The sequence below is a fragment of the Heteronotia binoei genome, chromosome 9 (assembly GCF_032191835.1).
Source record: "Heteronotia binoei isolate CCM8104 ecotype False Entrance Well chromosome 9, APGP_CSIRO_Hbin_v1, whole genome shotgun sequence".
Classification (NCBI taxonomy): Eukaryota; Metazoa; Chordata; class Lepidosauria; order Squamata; family Gekkonidae; genus Heteronotia; species Heteronotia binoei.
This window is the reverse complement of record NC_083231.1, coordinates 50,880,275-50,901,353: the sequence shown is the minus strand read 5'-3', so window position 1 is coordinate 50,901,353 and position 21,079 is coordinate 50,880,275. Positions and strand designations below refer to the sequence as shown.

The following is a 21,079-nucleotide window of genomic DNA, read 5'->3' as shown; positions in this document are numbered from 1 at the left end:
AAAGCTTACATTCTGAATAAAACTTTGTTGGTCGTAAAGGTGCTACTTGAGTCTGCTTTGTTCTACTGCTTCAGACCAACATGGCTGCCCACCTGGATCTATCTACTATGAATGCTGTTGGGTTTTTTATGCCAAAAGCATTCATTTGCTGTGTGCTGAGCTTTTAATTGGATTTTATTGAAATTATGGTTTTATTATTGTAATTGTTACTGTATTGTTATGTTGTTAGGTGCCTGAGCACCATTCTGGAGGAAAGGCAGAAAAAAAATCTAACAAACAAACAAACTTGGAAGGAGGAAAGACTGGGAGCATCACAGATGTAAACTGCAAGTGCAACCAATGACAGGCAAGGAGCTGGAGTAGACTGTATGACTATACACTACACTTCAGACATCCTTTTTTTAAATATATATATTTGGGAAGAACCAGTGTGGAAAAGTAGCAAGAGTGCTAAACTTGAACAATGGAAGATCCACCCCCATGTTTTCATGACAAAGCTTACAGAACATAACTCACTATGGGATGGTGAGGGGGGGGGGTAATTCTGCCTCATAATAATGAGGCATACACTATGAGCTCTCCATAAATACCACAAGCCAGAAGGCTAGCCTGTGATCTCATGAGACTTTGATAAATAGCAGGGAAATGGTATATATAAGGTCTGATCTGGCCCAGCACTAGCAACAGGTAGGGAAGGTACATAGCAAAACACATTTGGGCAGGATAGCAGGAGCTTCAATGTTGATACCTTATGGACAAAGAATGATTTTTCTGTTGCTGATTTTCTGGGTGATTTTTTTTTTACTTGGGGGGGGGTAGATTTTTGCTTACCACCTCCCCAGGCAGCCAATTCCACTGCAGAACTATTCTTATGGGGGGGGGGAATCTTAATATCCAGCCAATAATTTAAACCTATACTTGCAAGTCCTATCCTCTGCTGCCAACAAGAAAAACTCCTTGCTCTCCTCTAAGTGACAGTCCTTCAAATACTAAGAGAGCAATCATGTCCCCTTTCAAGCTCCACCAGACTGAACATTCTCAAGTCCCTCAGCCTTTCCTAGCAGACATGGTCTCCAGGCCCCTGATCATCCTCATTACCCTTCTCTGCATCCACTCCATTCTGTCCACAACCTTCTTGAAGTGAGACCTCTATAACTTCACACAGTCCTCCAGCTGCACCAATGTAGAGCACAGTAGGACTATGACATCTTGTGATTTGTATGTTATGCCTCTGTTAATAACCCCAAGATCACATTAGCCTTTTTTGCCACTACATCAGACTGATCATTCACATTTTGGTAACTGTGCACTCATATCCCAAGATTTTGCCCACACACACTGCTACCCAGCAGGCCCATGACTAGGGTTGCCAAGTCCAATTCAAGAAATATCTGGGGACTTTGGGGGTGGAGCCAGGAGACTTTGGGGATGGAGCCAGGAGACTTTGGGGGTGGAGCCAGGAGACATTGGGGGCAGAGCCAGGAACAAGGGTATGACAAGCATGATTGAACTCCAAGAGAGTTCTGGCCATCACATTTAAAGGGACAGCACACCTTTTTAAATGTCTTCCTTCTATAGGAAATAATGAAGGATAGGGACACCTTCTTTTGTGGCTCATAGAATTGGACCTCCTGGTCCAATCGTTTTGAAACTTGGGGGGTACTTTGGGGAGAGGCACTAGATACTATGCTGAAAATCTGGTGCCTCTACCTCAAAAAACAGCTCCCCCAGAGCCCCCGAAACCTCCAGATCAATTCCCCATTATACCCTATGAGAAGCGATCTCCACATAGGGAATAATGAAGATGTTTCCCTCTCCTCCCCCCCCCACCCACCCGGTTTCTGGTGAATCTGGCCTCTCTACTCACAAGTTGCTGCCAGCTTCTTTACAGCAACACAGACACACCAGAGTTGAAGCCTTTCAATCGGAGACTGAAGCCTCCGGAGGTAGAAAGGCACATGATCCTCTGGGGGTGGGGCTTCCCCCTCTGGCCAGCTGACTGGGCATGAGAAGAAGCCTCGGAAAGCTGAAGAACCTAACTGGGAAACTCAATGGGGAAGAGTGGAACTAAAATTGATGCCATTTCCACCCCCCTTGCTTCTGGATTTTTGGAGAGCGGGGGAGGAGGCTGCAAATTCAGGGGCCCCCTGCCAGGGCGGGGGGGGGGGTTGGGAAGCCTACCCATAACTACAGTGGGGCATTTCAGGGCTCCGTCTCTTTGACTAACTGCCAATGCCCCCAATTTCATCCAGCTCTGCCCCAGCTTACCTTTTCCATGTTATTTTCATGCCAGCAAGCCTAATACCACCATTCCCACACCCTACCACTTGCTGGAGTCCCTCCTTCCTTCACCAGTGTCTCCCTGCCCACTCTCCTTCCAGTGACGTGTTGCTACTGCTGTAGCCACACAAACCCAAACAGGCAGTGGGGGCTGCATGCCACATGTGAGACTGGTGGAAAGGGCAGCCGTGGAATGCACCACTGGTGGAAAGGGCAGCCGTGGAATGCAGCTCCAGCTCTTTGCCACCCTCGTCTGCTTAAAGCTGGCACCTCCTTGCCCATCATTCTTCTGGAGGTGTTGTTGCCATTGAAGCCATGTGAAGCCAAGTGGCAGTGGGGGTTGCATTCCACATGCAAGGCTCACCAACCCCACAACCAAGCTCTGTAGCACCCCACCAGATACCTCGCTCCAATCAGATGAAATGCCACTGAAAACTTCTCTTTGGGAACAGTTCTATAACCAGTTCTATATCTACTTAACTATCTTAAAATCCAGTCCACACTCTTCCAGTTTACCAATCAGAATAACATGGGGAACCCTGTCAAAAGCTGTACTGAAATGCAGGAACAGAACCCCTGGGAGGATAATGTTGGACAAGATTAAATAGCTGGACAATCACAAAGCTGGAACAACTCATGAGTGGAAGTACTCTCTATGATAATAAAAGTATGTTATGATCATTGTAGTTGCATGTGACTCAGATGGGAAACCTACCACACACTTGCCTCTCCCCAAAAAGGGAATGTGTTAGCTGTAGCCCAGAGGTGAGCTATGTACTGTCAAAGGGCAATAAAATTTTGGATGGCGGGGTTTTGAAAAATCCTGTGGACAGGGGAGCCGGGGGGGGGGGCAGACAGAGAGAGAGAGAGAGTTGGAAGCTGCTGACAGAATGGCTCCCCAACCTACAAGCCTCATGAGTCAGGGAGAGTCAAATCTCTGACTCTCTCATTTTTGCTAGTTTATTTTATTTTACATTTTTAAAAACCTATTTCTTTCCTACACAGAAAAAAAGAAAATTAGATTGAAGCATCCCTGACTGTGCCCAGGGTCATTTTGGAAACCCCACACACATCTTACTTTTTCTTTTCTTTTCTTTTTTTCTTTTCTTTTCTTTTTTTTTTAAAAAAAACCTTTTTAATTTTTTTCAGTTTTTCCTGTGGGGGCAGCACTCATCCGTGGGGGGCATGGGGGCATTGATGCTAGAGGCCTGTCCTCAAATCTCACAGGGTGGCCTTGGACATATCTGTATGTCTTGATGAATTCTAACTAATCTTACAGGTTCATTGTGAAAAAAAAGCAGAATAAAGAACAATGGTAAAAAAAATAAAATCTGTTGCTAATGTTTTTTTACCTTACGGTTTGCTAAATGCAAGCAGCTGAACTGGGCAGCTGTCATCTCTTTCCAAACCTATAATGATTCAAAATGTACAGAAGTCTTCTTTTATATTTGCATGTTATGACAGCTGGGTTCTAGGACTGCTGTATGCTACAATAAAATTATTGTTATATTAACCTGTCAAATCAAGACTTATTAAAAGTTCAGCACTTATTTGATGCACAAGCATTTGTTACAAATTAATAGGCTCCAGTGTTATAAAGAGGTATCAGAGCACTAGAGAAACTGGCAAGGACTGAAAATTTTAATAGCAGCCATGTCTGACACTTTCTATCGGTTCTTTTGGTTCTTTTATGAAGATGACAGTAGAATTTTTAGCAACTGTTTAATGCCTATTCATGAACTAGATGCACAGCTGCTTGAAGAAAAGTTACATGTATATTTTAGAACATGCAAAATTCTCATTCTGAAATGAATTTTATGATGATACTTTGTGTTCTGAAATGTAATGTTAATGTACTTTTGCTCTCTAGAGAATGGAAACAATCATTATTTGCATATCTGTGATTGGCAGGATGTGTTCACAGATTTTAAACTTCTAAAACTCCTAGTCTATAGTTAGAAAGGATGAAAATTGTTTACAATGATACCCAATGGAAACTTAGAAATAAGGTAACATGCTTATCTGTCTGCATAGATCTATGTTCACATGCATGTGAATGGCATGCACATGCATACACACATACAGAAACTTATATGCCATGAAATGCAGGATCAGAGCAAACTCTTTTTCCAGAAGTTCAAATTTCTAATACTTACATTTTCCTATTCAGTCTGCACTTTCTGTTGTAATTTATTTATGCAGTAGCTATCTCACTGTAATTCTTCAAATCACTACCCACAACATACATTTTTAATTTATAATGCACATGCATAGATCTGAGTAAGTCATGTATTCAGCGCCTGCTCTTGCTGTCATGAAATGCAAGGATAAATTGCCCTTGGAACAGTTTCTAGAGAGGCATGATTGATATAAATACACAGGCCTTATTTCTGTGGCCCTACTTGAGCACATTAAAGGTTCATAAGGCAGTGAGTTTTGTTCCGTACCAGCTTGCAAATTGTGAAATGCTGGAATAAATGTATAACATTTCCCACTTATATGTTTTAAGGGACTGTCTGCATGACCTCTGATTTACCAAGCCAAACACAGCCACTAACGATGTATTGCAGCATATAATGGCTCAGTGCAATTCTTGTTTTTCCTGCTTGCTAGGGATCAGAAAAATAGATGAGGGTCAAGGAACTGTCAAGCTATAATAGAGAATTAGTGGGCTGTATTTATCTTGCACTGTTACACATACCATGTGGTATGCTGCAAGTATTACTTGATAGAATTTTCCCATGTCAACTCCATTGGGACTGAATTAAACCCAGAAAATATAGTTCTCTGTCCCTTACTAAAGAGGGTGTTCAATCAGGCATATACAATCAGTATATGTTCATTTGGTTGACATGAACTGAATCCTCAGCATAATTCTTAAACTGTTATTTAAAAACAAACAAAATTCATATGGTATTTATGAGATCCTCTTTGCCTAGGATGTCATACTGATTGAATCAATAAGTAATGGAGGTCAACAGTCTTGTGTCTCACACTATCTAACAGCAGATGCTACAAGAGTCTGAAAAATTAAGGGAATTTATTGAATGATTGTAGCTCTAGCCTAGCCATTGGCTGCTTAAGAGCAAACTAAACTGAAGATGATATCCAGTTTCAGCAGCCTGATAACATGTTCTGATAACATGTTCTGCTGACATTAGAATACTGAGGGGTGGAGTTTGCCAATGCTATTATGGGTAATGTGGACTTGTCTGACCACAAATAACTTTTTCTAAGTTCATGCAATGTAACAGGAGAAGCTATCTGGAGGGGAAGTCATCTTACCCTGACTGATAGCTGATATCAGTTTGTAGCTCTTGATGGTGACTAGATGGCTAGTAGCTACTGATACTTAGCTGCCCTTATTTTCTGGTTACTTGGTTTTCATCTTTCAAACTTGATGTACTATGGTTGAAGCAATGCCCAACAAGCTTTAATACATTTTTGATTCAGCAAATGTGTACTTTTTGAGGAAAATACATTTCATAAACCATTACATGTTTTAACTTTCGAAGAAAGCTAGTCAGCATTTTGTCCTTACTTTACACACTTACTGGAATGTTTTGAAGTACCTTGTCTAATAGAAACTTACCTGCACAACCTTTTGGGATTGTACATCTACAATCAACACTCTGTCTAAAGTGGGTTGAGTTACATATATGAATCTGTCTTTTACATTAACAGCAGATGCCCAAACACAATGCTGGACTTCATCTCCCTCAGCTTTAGGGCAAACTTCATCCTAGAAGAGGAAAAGGGGGGAAATGTGCATGAATTCAGGGAATAATTGCAAAAGATGTCTGTAATAAACTATGCCTTGTTTCTGTAAGATTAAAATACAAAGGGAATGTGATCAGTTCTGTCAGAAGAAAGGCAAAATTCAAACTGTTTTTGGAACAACTGTCCTGGTTTGAAATTGTGAGTTCAGTTTAATTCAAGAGTAATCATCTTTTTGCAGATTTAAAGAATACTTTGTCTAGTTATTTGCTGTTTCTTTCATGGCTGAATTATGTCTTCTAACAGTATAATTTATGTTCTAGTTTTAATATTTCTTCAGTGCTATAGTACTTACTTCTTTTCTCCCTTTAAGCCCTCAAAAAGCCCCATTGTGACAAAATGGTATAAACAGTACCTGTGAGGAGCTGACAGCAGGAAAGTATGCAGAAATTTCTCAACAGTTCTCAATGGCAGTCCCACGCAAACTGCATTACAGTAATCTAACCAGAGCATGGATTGCCATGGCCAAATCAAGATTTCAGGGAACAGCTGAAGCTGTCAAAAGGCTCTACAGGGACATAAAGGAGGCCTGAGCATCCAGACATAGGCCAGCACCCATCAGTATCTCCAAGTTACCAATCGGCTCCTTCTGGAGCACCACAGGACAGGCTTGGTCCAGAGATGAGAACATAAGAACATAAGAGAAGCCATATTAGATCAGGCCAATGGCCCATCCAGTTCAACACTCTGTGTCACACAGTGGCCCCCCAAAATTATATATATATATATATATATATATATATATATATATACACACACACATACATACACATTTACACACTGTGGCTAATAGCCACTGATGGACCTCTGCTCTATACTTTTATCTAACCCCCTCTTAAAGGTGGCTATGCTTGTGGCCACCACCACCTCCTGTGGCAGTGAATTCCACATGTTAATCAATCTTTGGGTGAAGAAGTACTTCCTTTTATCCGTTTTAACCTGTCTGCTCAGCAATTTCATCGAATGTCCACAAGTTCTTGTATTGTGAGAAAGGGAGAAAAGTACTTCTTTCTCTACTTTCTCCATCCCATGCATTATCTTGTAAACCTCTATCATGTCACCCCGCAGTCGACGTTTCTCCAAGCTAAAGAGTCCCAAGCGTTTCAACCTTTCTTCATAGGGAAAGTGTTCCAGCCCTTTAATCATTCTAGTTGCCCTTTTCTGGACTTTCTCCAATGCTATAATATCCTTTTTGAGGTGCGGTGACCAGAACTGCACACAGTGCTCCAAATGAGACCGCACCATCGATTTATACAGGGGCATTATGATACTGGCTGATTTGTTTTCAATTCTCTTCCTAATAATTCCCAGCATGGTGTTGGCCTTTTTTATTGCAAACGCACACTGTCTTGACATTTTCAGTGAGTTATCTACCATGACCCCAAGATCTCTCTCTTAGTCAGTCTCTGCCAGTTCACACCCCATCAACTTGTATGTGTAGCTGGGATTCTTGGCCCCAATGTACATTACTTTGCACTTGGCCACACTGAACCTCATCTGCCACGTTGACGCCCACTCACCCAGCCTCAATAGATCCCTTTGGAGTTCCTCACAATCCTCTCTGGTTCTCACTACCCTGAAAAATTTAATGTCATCCGCAAACTTGGCCATTTCACTGCTCACTCCCAACTCTAAATCATTTATGAACAAGTTAAAGAGCATGGGACCCAGTACCGAGCCCTGCGGCACCCCACTGCTTACCATCCTCCACTGCGAAGACTGCCCATTTATACTCACTCTCTGCTTCCTATTACTCAGCCACTTTTTGATCCACAAGAGGACCTGTCCTTTAATTCCATGACTCTCAAGCTTTCTAAGGAGCATTTGATGAGGAACTTTATCCAAAGCTTTCTGGAAGTCAAGGTAAACAACATCTATTGGGTCTCCTTTGTCCACATGTTTGTTCACCCCCTCAAATAAATGTAACAGGTTAGTGAGGCAAGATCTTCCCTTACAGAACCCATGCTGAGTCTTCCTCAATAACCCGTGTTCATCAATGTGCCAACTCATTCTGTCCTTGATAATGGTTTCTACCAACTTTCCCGGTATTGTAGTCAGACTGACTGGCCTGTAATTTCCCAGATCCCCTTTTTAAAGATGGCGGTGACATTTGCTACCTTCCAGTCCTCAGGAACGGAGACAGATTTCAATGAAAGATTACAGATTTTTGTTAGAAGATCCACAAGTTCAACTTTGAGTTCGTTCAGAACTCTCGGATGTATGCCATCCAGACCCGATGACTTATTAGTTTTTAATTCGTCTATCAGTTGTAGGAACTACTCTTTGTCACCTCAATCTGACTCAGGTCTTTCAACGCCCCTTCCAAAATTAGTGGTTCTGGGGCGGGCAAAAAGTTCTCATCTTCCACAGTGAAGATGGAGGCAAAAATGCATTCAGCTTCTCAGCCATTTCCCTATCCTCTTTCAGTAATCCTTTTACCCCATGGTCATCCAAGGGCCCCACTGCCTCCCTGGCTGGTTTCCTGCTTCTAATATATTTGAAGAAATTTTTATTGTTGGTCTTTATGTTTTTTGCAATATGCTCCTCATAGTCCCTTTTTGCCTGCCTGATCACAGTCTTGCATTTGATTTGCCACAGCCTGTGTTCCCTTTTATTAATCTCACTTGGACTGGTTTTCCACCGCTTAAAGGAGTCCTTCTTACCTTTTACAGCTTCCATTACTTTGTTTGTTAACCATGCAGGCCTTTTCTTATACCTGTTTGTGCCTTTCCTAACTTGTGGTATGTATTTTATCTGAGCTTCTAGGATTAGAGTTTTAAATAGTCTCCAAGCTTCCCCAAGGGTTTTGACCGTATTTATCTTTCCTTTCAGTTTCCTCCTCACATGCCTCCTCATCTCAGAGAATTTACCCCTTTTAAAGTTAAATGTGGTTGTGGCGGTCTTTTTGGGCAGCTCCCTATTTATACAAACAGTGAAATCAATAACATTATGGTCACTGCTCCCAAGTGGCACAATCACTTTTACATCTCTCACCAAGTCTTGGGCATTACTTAGGACCACATGCAGGATCGCCCCACCCCTGGTAGGTTCTGAGACCATCTGCTCTATAGCACAGTCACTGAGAGGGTCAAGAAACTCAATCTCTTTCTCTTGACCAGAACACATATTGACCCAATCAATCTGCGGGTAGTTAAAATCATCTATTACGACACAGTTTTTACGTTTAGCCGCTATCTTTAAGCCTTCCATCATATTATAATCATCGTCTCTCTTTTGATTTGGTGGGCGATAACAAACTCCCATAGTCAAATTTCCTTTTGGGCCCTCTATTTCAACCCAAAGCATTTCTAAAAGGGAATCTAATTCTCTGACCTCAGTCTTACTGGACCGTATATCTGACATACAGAGCCACCCCACCTCCAACCCTTCCTTCCCTATCCTTCCGATATAACTTATATCCAGGAATCACCTTGTCCCACTGATTCTCCTCATTCCCCCAAGTTTCTGAAATTCCCACAATGTCTATGTTTTCTGCCAACACTAAACATTCCAATTCACCAATTTTACTTTGAACACTTCTAGCATTTGCATACAAACATCTATAATTTCCCAGGCAAGCTAGGCCTGCCACCTTCCTCCTGCCGCCTCGAGACTCTGGCAGACAGTCCATACTGTTTGTCACCATCACAGTGGACAACTCTGATCCGTTACCCGGTAGAAAAATAGCAGCCAACCCTTCATCTCTTTGAGACAAGTCCTCCCGAACCAGAGATATTTCATCTCCTGTTGGCTTTCCCCCAAGATTTAGTTTAAAAACTGCTCTGCCACCTTTTTGATTTTAAGTGCCAGCAGCCTGGTTCCATCCGGGGACAAGTGGAGATCGTCTCTTTTGTACAGCTGCTGCTTGTTCCAGAAAGCATCCCAGTGCCTAACAAACTTAAACCTTTCCTCCTTATACCATCGTCTCATCCACACATTGAGACTTCTAATTTGTGCCTGTCTCTCCTGCCCTGCACGTGGAACAGGTAGCACTTCTGAGATGGCCACCTTGGAGGTCCTGGCCTTAAGTCTCCCGCCTAGCAGCCTAAATTTTTCCTCCAGGACCTCACGACTGCATTTCCCCACACTGTTGGTGCCAACATGCACCACGACCACAGGCTCCTCCCCAGCACTGTCTATCAGCCTATCTACTACACGCGTAATATCCGCTACCTTCGCACCAGGCAGGCAAGTCACCATACAGTCAGTACGCGGTTTCGCCACCCAGCTGTCTACTTGCCTAAGGATCAAATCACCAACTACCAAAAACCCCCCTCTCCCCCTGCCCAGGGAAGGTTCCTTGGCACGAAAGGATTCCCGCTCACCAACTGAAGAAGAGGTCCCTTCTGAGGGCACATTCTCCTTATCCTCAGCATGGTGCCCTGTTCCCTCTTGACCCTCACGCTCTCTGGCAGCAACGGGGCTGCTACGTTCAGAGTGGGGCTCATCTAATATGCCCCCAAGAGTCTTCCCCAAGTGCCTAACTGACTGTCTCTGCTTCTCCAGGGCAGTCACCTTGGCCCCAAGGGTACAAACTCATTCCCTGAGGACCTTGCATCGAGCACACACTCAAGACTTCTGTCCTGATCAAAGATGTAGTTTGGAGAAGGAATAGGGAGTAACTTATTAGATCTAGAGGTCAGAAAAATAAAAAAATGAAAGAGATATCATGGATAATTAGGCATTTAACTCCAAAACCAAGAGAGGTTTTAAATAACCAAGAGAGAAATTGGCGTAAACGGAAGAAATACCAAAAATGGAGGACTCATTAGGAAAGAAATACCAAAAATGGAGGATTCATAATTGGATGGTGCTGCTGAATGGAATGCCAAAGCAAATAGTTAGATTAGTGGGGCAGGTCATACAGACGGTTAAAGGTGTATGGAAGTAAAGTATTTCAAGCGTCATCGATAAAATATCTTTAATTGAGTTTTCCTTGAGTGCAAGTGAAAGGATAAATGGGTTTAATTTGTAATGTAATAGTGAAGGTGAATGCAGTAAATGGTGAATAGAGATAATGGAATTTGAATGTATATATAATTAGTGAAAACACTGCCTTCGACTTCTGTTTTAATAATTTTTTCTTTTGTATGGTAACAGGCTTGTACACAATATATTAATTTAATAAACTATAAAAATATATATTAAAAAAAAGACTTCCGTCCTTTGGGCAGATAGTTATACATGTGACACTCAGTGCAAAACACTGGAAAGCCCCCACCCACCTGCTGGCATTCTATCTTCATAATATATATATTAAATATACAGTCCTCTTTACATGCTGTTTGTTTAAGTGGCTCCCCTTCTGGAGGGTCAACTTACCTTATTGGGAGAACAAGGAAATTAGGGATCTGGGTTCCTGGTCCCTAGAGAACCCCTAGGCGAAGAGCCACAGGCCAAGAGCCCTTCGGCTCGCGCCTTTGGCAACGTGCAGCTTAAAATACAAAGAGGGTGGAGCAGAGCCACTCCTAAGCAATCAGCAGCAATCACTCTCAATCATTTTCACCTTTAGCCCACTCAACAAAACAAACAGCAGTTCCACAGCCATCACAACTCAGAATTTTAAGCAGTCATACAAACCTCAGAATGAAGTCTTTCAAAACTCAGAAATTCTCAGCAACTTCTCCAGCTGTCTCAGCTATCAGAGCTGCTCTGCTCTGTTCTGCTCTCTCTCAGACCTCTGTGAGATGTGCTCAGCCTTTGACAAGGCGCAGCTTAAAATGCAAAGAGGGTGGAGCAGAGCCACTGCTAAGCAATCAGCAGCAATCACTCTCAATCACTTTCACCTTTAGTCCACTCAACCAAACAAACAGCAGTTCCCCAGCTATCACAATTCAGAATTTTAAGCAATCACACAAACCGCAGAATGAAGTCTTTCAAAAGGTTTGCATACCAAGATTTTCCTTCATCTTTTCTTTATTATAAAGGACAGCTTCATCAGAACAAACTTTTATCACACATCTGTGACTTATTCCTGACCTAATATCTTCCATTTGACAATTCATAGCAAGCTGCTATACTAGCAGCCGTTGTGGAGTGTCAGAGAATGATGACTTTAAGTGAGGAATAAACTGCAGTGACTGATGAGCTCTTAACCAAATACCTTGCTTCTATGCACAGGAGATTTTTCGAAATGATGGAGATGGGTGACAGGAAAAAGCCTGTGACATGTAGAGGGAATGAATACTTGAAAGTATGCTCTCAAGGAGTGCAAGACACAGTTTATTCTAGCATTCTGTGGGATTTGTATTTGAAGGTTTTGCTTCAGTACACACTGTTGGCTTAGGCTCAACTCCACAAGTCAAAGCGAGACAGAAATCAATTTCCAAGTCTTACTTAGAATGCATTTGCTTTTACAATCAGTTAGTAGTCATTACTTGTTGCTTGACATTTCTTAACTCTCCTTGGAACTTTTTCTTTTAAGAAAACACTCTACATCAGGGGTGGTCAATGGTAGCTCTCCAGATGTTTTTTGCCTACAAGTCCCATCAGCCTCAGCTATTGGCCATGCTGGCTGGGGCTGATAGAAGTTGTAAGCAAAAAAACATCTGGAGAGCTACCATTGGCCATCCCTGCTCTACATGATTATGCTTTGGAATACATATTTAAAGATTCCCCGTAGACTAACATTAGCAACATACAAACAAATTAAAATAAAACCTTGTCAATATTGCAATCAAAACTAAACTCTGCCAATGCTGGACTTAAGAGGTCAGAGAAGACCAAACTTTTTGAAGGAGCCAAGGACAACCACAAAATAATAGCTAAAAAAACATACTTCATTGTGGCTTCAGCTAGGACAAATACTGCAGAACAAATATACAATTTTGTGCACGCAATCAGCTGCAGAACCAGGTTATGCACACAGTCTTTTATATGTCAGTTGTTTTGAAATACGGTAATGCTATTTTTTCATGGCATATGTATGGTATTTTCCAGCATCACGTTGTTAATGCAGCATATCCACTTCTAAACAGTTGCTAAATAGTAGCTAATATTAGCTAAATTATACCTTACTTCTTAGCAACCTTTTAATCTTCACATTTTGAAGCTTCCAGTACCCTTAATCTGACTGTTGCTGACACCCAAAAACAGTTATATAGCTGACATGAGAAAGTGGAATCATTTGGTTTTAAAAGGATTTTAAAAACAATCTGATAAAGTTGAGCTGAACATTCTCTCCTTACCATAGTCTCAAATGTAAGGCTCCATTAAAATTTCCCAAGTGGTCAGATAATGGGATAAAACAAGCTTCTCTTAAAATATTGGAATAAATTCTCTATTTTAATTAAAAACCAATTGATATGTTTTTTTTGTCCAATGATATCTAAAAAAATGTTAATTACTTGATAGCATCACAGAATCAGAGTTAAAGAGGCTATACAGGCCATCTAGTCCAAACCCCTGCTCAGTGATTCAAGACTAATACAAACCATCTGAACAAAGAAAGCGGATTATTCAATGTTTCTACATAGCTCTATCTGAAATGAAAGGAGATCTACAGAGAACTGAATTACTGAATTGAGCTAATTTGAACGCCTTTGGTACTATCAACACTAACTAAATCTAGTTTAAAGATAGGCTCTTGTCTCAGTATAATCTGAGCTGATGCATATGTTATCAATTAGCTTGGATTCTTGCAATAGTTACTTGTATGATTGGTTTACTTGCATGAGCAGTACTTGCACTGGAAAAGCATGCTTCTGGGTATATTATACTCAAGTGAGTATGACTAAGGCTCAAATAAGATGAGATTCTGGAAGATGTGAGAAATGAAGCAGTGCTCTGGGAAGCTATTTGCCAAACCATCTGTAGGTTTCCTTCAGAGAGCCAGTGTGGAGTAGTGGTTAGAATATTGGACTAGGATCAGGGAGACTTCAGTAGAGTCCTGCCACTTCCATGAAAATTTGGGCCAGTTACTCTCTCGGCTCAACCCACTTCACAGTATTGTTGAGAATAAAATCAAGGAGAGAAGAATAACATACAATGCTTTGGGTCCCCATCAGGGAGAAAAGTAAGGGATAGATAGATGATGGATGGATGGATGGACGGACGGACGGACAGACAGACAGACAGATAACAAAATATAATGGCAGATAGTGGTGCTGGGTCAGTAAAATTTTGAGAACAGTTGCGTGAGAGGGGACAGAAAATCTATTATCCGATACCATGATCCTGTGCTGAAAAATATGCATATTCCTGGATCTTTCACTGTATCACATTCTACAACCCAGCAAACTGGCCAAGGTTACCAGATATAGTAAGTTTCAAAGCTGAGAAAAGACTGGCACTTGAATTTCCTATGTACATTATATATAAATTCATTCTTCAGCCTCAGCTGAACTGAGTATGATTTTTCAAAAGTAGAAAAAAATTTAAAGCTGTGACTTATCTGCAAACATGATTAATCCCAACTAATGTATATTTGTGGAACTAAAAGCTTTATCTCTTTTCATTCTGAAGACAGTGTGTTTCTTAAATCAGAAAGTCAAGTCTTTAACAAAAAACACCCGTTTAAGCATGAGATCCCATAAATATATGGACAAAATAAGAATGCAGGACTCTGTCCAGCATGAAAGACAGTGAAAAGCTGAATACCTCTTGTGCTTGCATTGCATATCTAATGTGATGTGTTGTAGGAGATACTTAACTCAGAAGCAGCTTGAAATCTGTTCCCAAGATCCAGTCTATTCATCAGAAATGTATGTTTTAAAACAATGCATAATTCAAGTAGCTCCAAATATGCTACTGTGTACATGCCTATGTATTTCAGAAATCTCTCTATAATTTCAACAGTTCAGGTTACTCCTAAGGTCAGAAATGTATCCCCTATGGAGAAATCCACTATGTCTGGGCATTGCATTACTGAAAGTGCTCCCTTTCCATTCCTTCAACTGTGAGCAATGGAAGAATTTGTGCCAAGTTTCCCTGTTCTTCTTTTTAATTGCCACTTGGTACACAGCTGGGCTAATCCTTTGTGTTATGGGAACCGAACCTTGCCACTTGGCCTCCAAAGAATGCTCATTCTGCGAGAATTTCCTGTAGAGCACCAGTTGTCCCGGATCTCATAAGCATGGGTTCTTAACCCAACCTAACCGTTGGTCCATGCTGAGCTGTGCCTTTCCTAGCTGCTTGGCTACTTCCATATGGATGTTATGGACTTCCGTGATTAAGGACTGCACCCACGCATTGTTCACTACCACAGGCACCAAGGCAGATGGAAGTTGTGTTTTAATCCAAAAAGCTTCTGGCAACACCATTTTCCTTCCAGTCATTACCATGTGTGGCTGTGAACGGTGGTAGTTCCCCTGATGGCCATTAGGATAATTGGGATCTTGTTGTCCCAATCCCTGCCAGTGGATCTGACTACCTTGCGCAAGGCTTCCTTAATGGTTTGGTTAGTCCTCTCAATAGCCCCGGATGCTTGCGGGTGTCCAGCAATATGAAATCACTGTTCTACTCCGAGGGCTTTGCAAAGTTCCTTGGTGAACTCCCCAATGAACTGCGAGCCTAAATTGGAGTCCATGACTCTGGGGATTCCCCAGCGAGTCTAAATATGGTTGAACAGGATTTTCGCTGTAGCAGCGGCTGTGTTGTATTTGCATGGGAAGGCTTCTACCCATTTGCTAAATGGATCAATTATTGTAAGGCAGTATCGGTTTCCTTTAGCTGTGTGGGGAAGGGGACCAATGTAATCAATCTGTATATGTGCCCAGGGCCCTTCTATCCTTTGGTGCTGGATGGGAGCTTTGGGACCGGAAGAGTCAGCATTTACCATGGCGCATGCTAGGCAGTTATTTACCCATTGTGCAACCTCTTGGCGCATGCCTGGCCACCATCCCGTTTCTTTCACCTGTTCCAAAGTTAGATCTTTCCCTCAGTGCCCTTGTTTGTGTACAAATTTGATTAGATCGCCCCTGACTTGCATTGGCACGATCCAATGTTGCTCTCCTCTACTATCAACTGCCCAATATATTCCATCCTGCAGTTGGATTTTATATTTGCCAGTGTCATCCTTTTGAGCAAAGGATGGCAGAGTAAATAGCGAGATCCAGCAGCAGGCAGGGTCATCTTTTTGAAGCTCTGCCAGGTCCATTAGGATCTCTCTCTCTTTACTCTGCCATCTAGTTGTGACGGGGTGTCCTTTTACATATGTGATATAAGTGGCTCCTGTCCTAGTTTCTGCCCTTTCTGCTATTTGGATCCATTTTTGAGAATGTAGAACAGGTTTTCCTTCGCTGTTTTGCCACCCTTGCTTTTTCCAGATGGGTAGCCAGACGGTTACTGCTTGCACTGTCCAATGCGAGTCAGTGAAGATTGCTAATGGCACATCTAAGGGCTCGAAGTTGAGGATTGTTAACACAGCTTCTACTTTGTTGGCTTAACTAGAGTGAGGGCGGACTGTCCCTTTAAGAACTAAAGAGTCCTGCACTCGGATGGCTCCATAGCTGGTTCGAGCTGAGCCGTCTACATGGAAAGAAGACCCATCACAGAACCAGCAAACAAATTCTTGTTGCTGTGCTTCTGCAAATGTTATTCTTCCAGTGGCAGGCCAGGGTGTGTGTTGCACAACAAGCAACGGGCACTCATGCTCTTCCCCAGTTACAATAAGGCCATACGGTGAGGGGGGCTCTTTCTGTTCTTTCTGAAAGTCTATTCCCCTATTTGTCAATGCTGGTGTCCACTGAGCAATGTACTGGTTGGAAATCTGTCCATATCTTACTTTTCCTGACAGGATATATTTAAGAGGGGAGTGTGTAGTTTGCACTACTACTCTTGCTCCTCCTATAATAAACTCCCAATAAGTGAGACTCCAAATGAGCGCCAGGCAGACCTTCTCGCACGGGGAAAACTTTTCCTCCACCGTTGAAAGGTTTCTGGAAGCATAGGCTACTACCCGCTTGGACCCTGCCTGCTGCTGGATTAGAGTTGCTCCTAAACTATATTCAGAGATAGCTAACTGAATAAAGAAGGGTTGAGTCACGTCTGGGTGCGCAAGAGCAGGGGCTTTTGCCAAGTTCGTTTTGAGCTCTGCAAATGCCTTCTGCTGCTCAGGCCCCCACCGCCATTCTACATTCTTTTTCAGTAGCTCGTAAAGAGGTTGCACTTTCTCTGAAAACATTTCTATAAAGTCCCTGGAAAAGTTGAAAATACCCAGAAGGGCTCTTAAGGAATGGGTGTCGGTGGGCGCAGGGAGCTTGGAAATGACTTCCACTCTCTGGGAATCTGGCGTTCTCCCTTCTGCCCCTAGAGTAATTCCCAAGTACTTCACCTCAGTTTTTACCAACTGGGCTTTTTCCCTGCTGGCTTTGAATCCTGTCTCTTGTATGAGGCCAAGCACCTCTTCTGTGACTTTGTGGACCTTCTCTTCCGTTTCTGCATATATAAGCACATTATCAACGTAGCGTAACACGTGATCCCTGGAACCAGGCTGCAAGTTCTTCCACATCTGCACTATGTGTGCATGGCAGATGCTAGGGCTCGAGTGGAAGCCTTATGGCGTCCACTTAAAAACGTACTGCTGGCCGTGAAAAGTGAACGCGAATTTATACCAGCAGGACTCATGTAAGCGGATCGAATGAAGTGCATTGGCCAGGTCCAAAGCGCTGTAGAATTTGGACTCTGCCGCAATAGCGGCTACTATTTCATTGTACTTGGCAACCACTGGAGCTACTGGAGGAGTTACAGCATTCAGGGCTCTAAAATCGATTGTCATTCTCCAAGTAATTCTGTCTGCTTTTAAAACTGGCCACAAGGGGGCATTGCAGATTGATTGCATTGGTATAATGACATCCCATTTTAAAAGTCCTTCTATGGTCTTTCCTATGCCTATTTCTGCTTCCGTGGGGTATTTGTACTGACGTTGGGGAGGGGGATCTTTTCCTTCTATGAGAACACAAGGCTTCTTTACTGTCCCACACTCTGCCTTTTCAGTGATCCATACTCCTGGAAATTTCTGAACCCATGTATCGCAAGTCAGAGGTGCCAATGGGAGGGGTGCCTTTGGCGCTGCACACCGATGTATGGCGTTAATGAATTCTGGACCTCCTGGGATTTGCCACAGGAGGCAATTGGCCATGTCTATGGTTAGCTTATTCCTAGTTAGGAATGGAGCTCCTATCATACTGTCGTCTTCTCCCTGGTTGCTACAGGATTTCATGACGGATGTGAGTTTCCTTATGGTGACTGGGATCTTCTTCTAGATATGTGAGGTGTGACTACCGCCTGCATATCCAGCCAGTTCCATGGTTTTCTCGGTCTGAGTTCCTTGCATCACTAATCTAGGGTGGAGCACGTTTATGGATGCTCCTGTGTCCACTAATAAGTTGGCAGTTTTAACTTTCCCTGGAGCCCCAATGCCTGCCTTTACCATTGGTCTCCCCCACATATCCAGCTTAAGCTTAGCTATGATTCCGTTGGGGAGATCAGTGGGCTCTGGGCATCCCTAGCATAGATCCAGATCGTTGGAGAAGATGTCGTAAATCTCTGCCTGCTGTTGTACCATGGCTACAGGATTTCGGTGAGCTTGAGTGGGAGGGAGTGAAGGAGCTGAAGGCCATACTCTCCCTCTTTCCTGTATGATTTGCTGCTGTCTCCATATCAGTACTGCCATTGGGGCCTTGTCATACTGAGACATATTTTCCCCTGCCTTTACCAAGAATGCCCATGCCTCATTCCTAGCATCCCGTTCTTCTTGGGTCATGTTATGGTGGACTGCTCTCCAATCCGGGTACAGTTTCTGCGGCTGCGCAGCCTGTTGACCCTGCTCCGGGGCTGCTTGGGGGATTTCCTGATTGACAGCCTGAGGTACAGCGCTATAATCCACGAAGGGATTGTTACGTTGTACTGAGGCTGGTAGCTTTTGCTGGTAGACATCAGCACTCCACTAGGCAAACGTAATTAAAGCAGCCAATCCGTGTGTCGCCATGGCATTCATTTCCAAGGAAGAACAGGAGCTTCCCAAGCTAAAGAAGTGGCTTGTGAAGAAGGGACATAACCCTTGGAAGTCAGGGTCTTTCACAGATCCCGACCCCCTCCAATTCTTTTGGGACAATGCCAGGACCACTGTGCTAGTAAAAGATCAGCTCAGGGAAGAAAGATCTTTTTGCATCATGGGGGTTGTTCACAGCCTTGCAGGACAGCTCGGCTACAATTAAGCAGCTCAGGGCAGAACTAAAAGAGCAAGAACTGGAACGGACTCTTAAACGCCATGCAGCAGAATTAAAGCGAACTCTGGAATGCCATGCGGCGGAAAAAGAGCAAATCCTCACGAGTCATGAGGCACAAGTAAGGCAAATGCTTGGGACTCATGAGGGAGAAAAAGAGCAACTGCGCAAAGGACATGAAATATATGTCAAGGAGATTATGGAGGAAAATAATATCCTGGAATAGGAGATTGCCACTAAGCAGAAAAAAAATAACTATTCATTTCTGTTTATTTTAATTTTTTTTTATTTTAAATTTATAACCACTTCCCCCTTCCCCCCCAAAAATGGACTTGGGGTGGATAACAACATATAAAATTACAATCAGAACAATACATCATACATTATAAGTTAAACATCAGATAAAATTAATTAAAATACCAGGATGGCAACTCAAAACATCCTATATGTGGTCCCACACAGAGACAGATGTTATTAATTCTATGGGTCAAAAGCTAGGGCTATCTGAAGGAGGGAAGCCATATGATGTTTCATCCACTGCCTCAGCCAAAAGCTTGGTGGAACAGCTCCATTTTACAGGGCCTTGATATCCAAAGGGAGCTTGTTCCACCAAACAGGGGCCAGAACAGAAAAAGCCCTGGCCTCGAATAACCAGTAGATGTTGGTCACTGAAGCACAAGGCTCTCTGAGAGATATATAGGGGGAGGCGGTCCCATAGATATACTGATCCCAGGCTGTTCAAGTAACATCACCCTGAACCAGATCCAGTACTCAGTTGGCAGCCAGTACAGTTGGTGAAGCAGTGGCTGCATGTGTGTCCACATAGGCACTGCAGTCAGCAAGTGAACTGCTGCATTCTGCACCAGCTGAAGTTTCTGTGTCAGGTTCAAGGATAAGTCCATGTAGAGCAAGTTACAGTAGTAACTCCAGTCTGGAAATGAGCATTTCACGGGTGACTGTAACAAGGTATTGAAGGTTTAAAAACACAACACTTGCAACTAGAGATGGGCACGAACTGAAAAATGGACCATGGTTTGAGCATGAACTGGGCTGGTTCATGGTTTGCTTTGAACTGGTTTGTTTGGTAAGCATCATTCCCAAACCCAACAACATACCACCAGGCCCTTATCTAGGATTTTTTTTTTCTGGAGGGGGATGCTAATTTAATTAACAAAATGGAAACAATAGGAGAGGGGGGGTCAGGGGACCAAGAAGGGATGTGTCTGGCAGATTCAGTAGGGGTCGCTGTCCCCAGCACCCCCCCCCCCCCAGTTAGGTCCCTGCAAAACATTTTTTTTTCCTGTGGAAGTTCAGGTGGTTCATTATTGTGGTTTGTTCTCCAGACAGCCTGGCACTGATTCAATCAATTCCTAGGCAACGTTGGGGATGGACTTGTGGAGAGTCCTAAAAACACGCAGAGGTTGATTGGCAACCTTGGAGCTCCCATTCTGCTGTATGGGAGCAGATTATATACCAGTATAATGCCATACTCTGACTCAGCTACTTTTACTTTGCAGCATGAGGAGAGAACAGTTAGTTATTGTGAAAGCAGAAGAAGAATAGAATGGAAGACACACACAAACACATTTCAAGGACCAATTTTCCTCTCCTTAATTTTCCCTTTACTATCTTGGGGAGAGTTTTAAAAGAAAAAAATATGAAGGGGAAAGAAAAAATGCTTAACATTAGATATACTAATCTCAGCAGTTCATTCAAGCTATCATTAATTCTTAACATCTAGACTGGATACTTTTAAATTTCACACTGCTCTCAATTTCAGCTGAGAAATTTCTCAGATACTTCTTAAATAATCAGGTTTTAAATTAGCTGTCCATAAGAAGAAAGGTCTTTGACTT

At 42.7% G+C, this 21,079-nt stretch overlaps 1 protein-coding gene across 1 annotated transcript in view; it reads right to left on the bottom strand.

Moving 5' to 3' along the window:
- FSTL5 (follistatin like 5) overlaps window positions 1–21,079 on the bottom strand; it is a 608,027-nt gene that overhangs the window by 62,406 nt on the left and 524,542 nt on the right. The window contains exon 13 of the mRNA XM_060246574.1: window positions 5,873–6,022. Within this exon, the coding sequence (XP_060102557.1) occupies window positions 5,873–6,022 (150 nt within the window). The remainder of the gene's footprint in view (window positions 1–5,872; window positions 6,023–21,079) is intronic.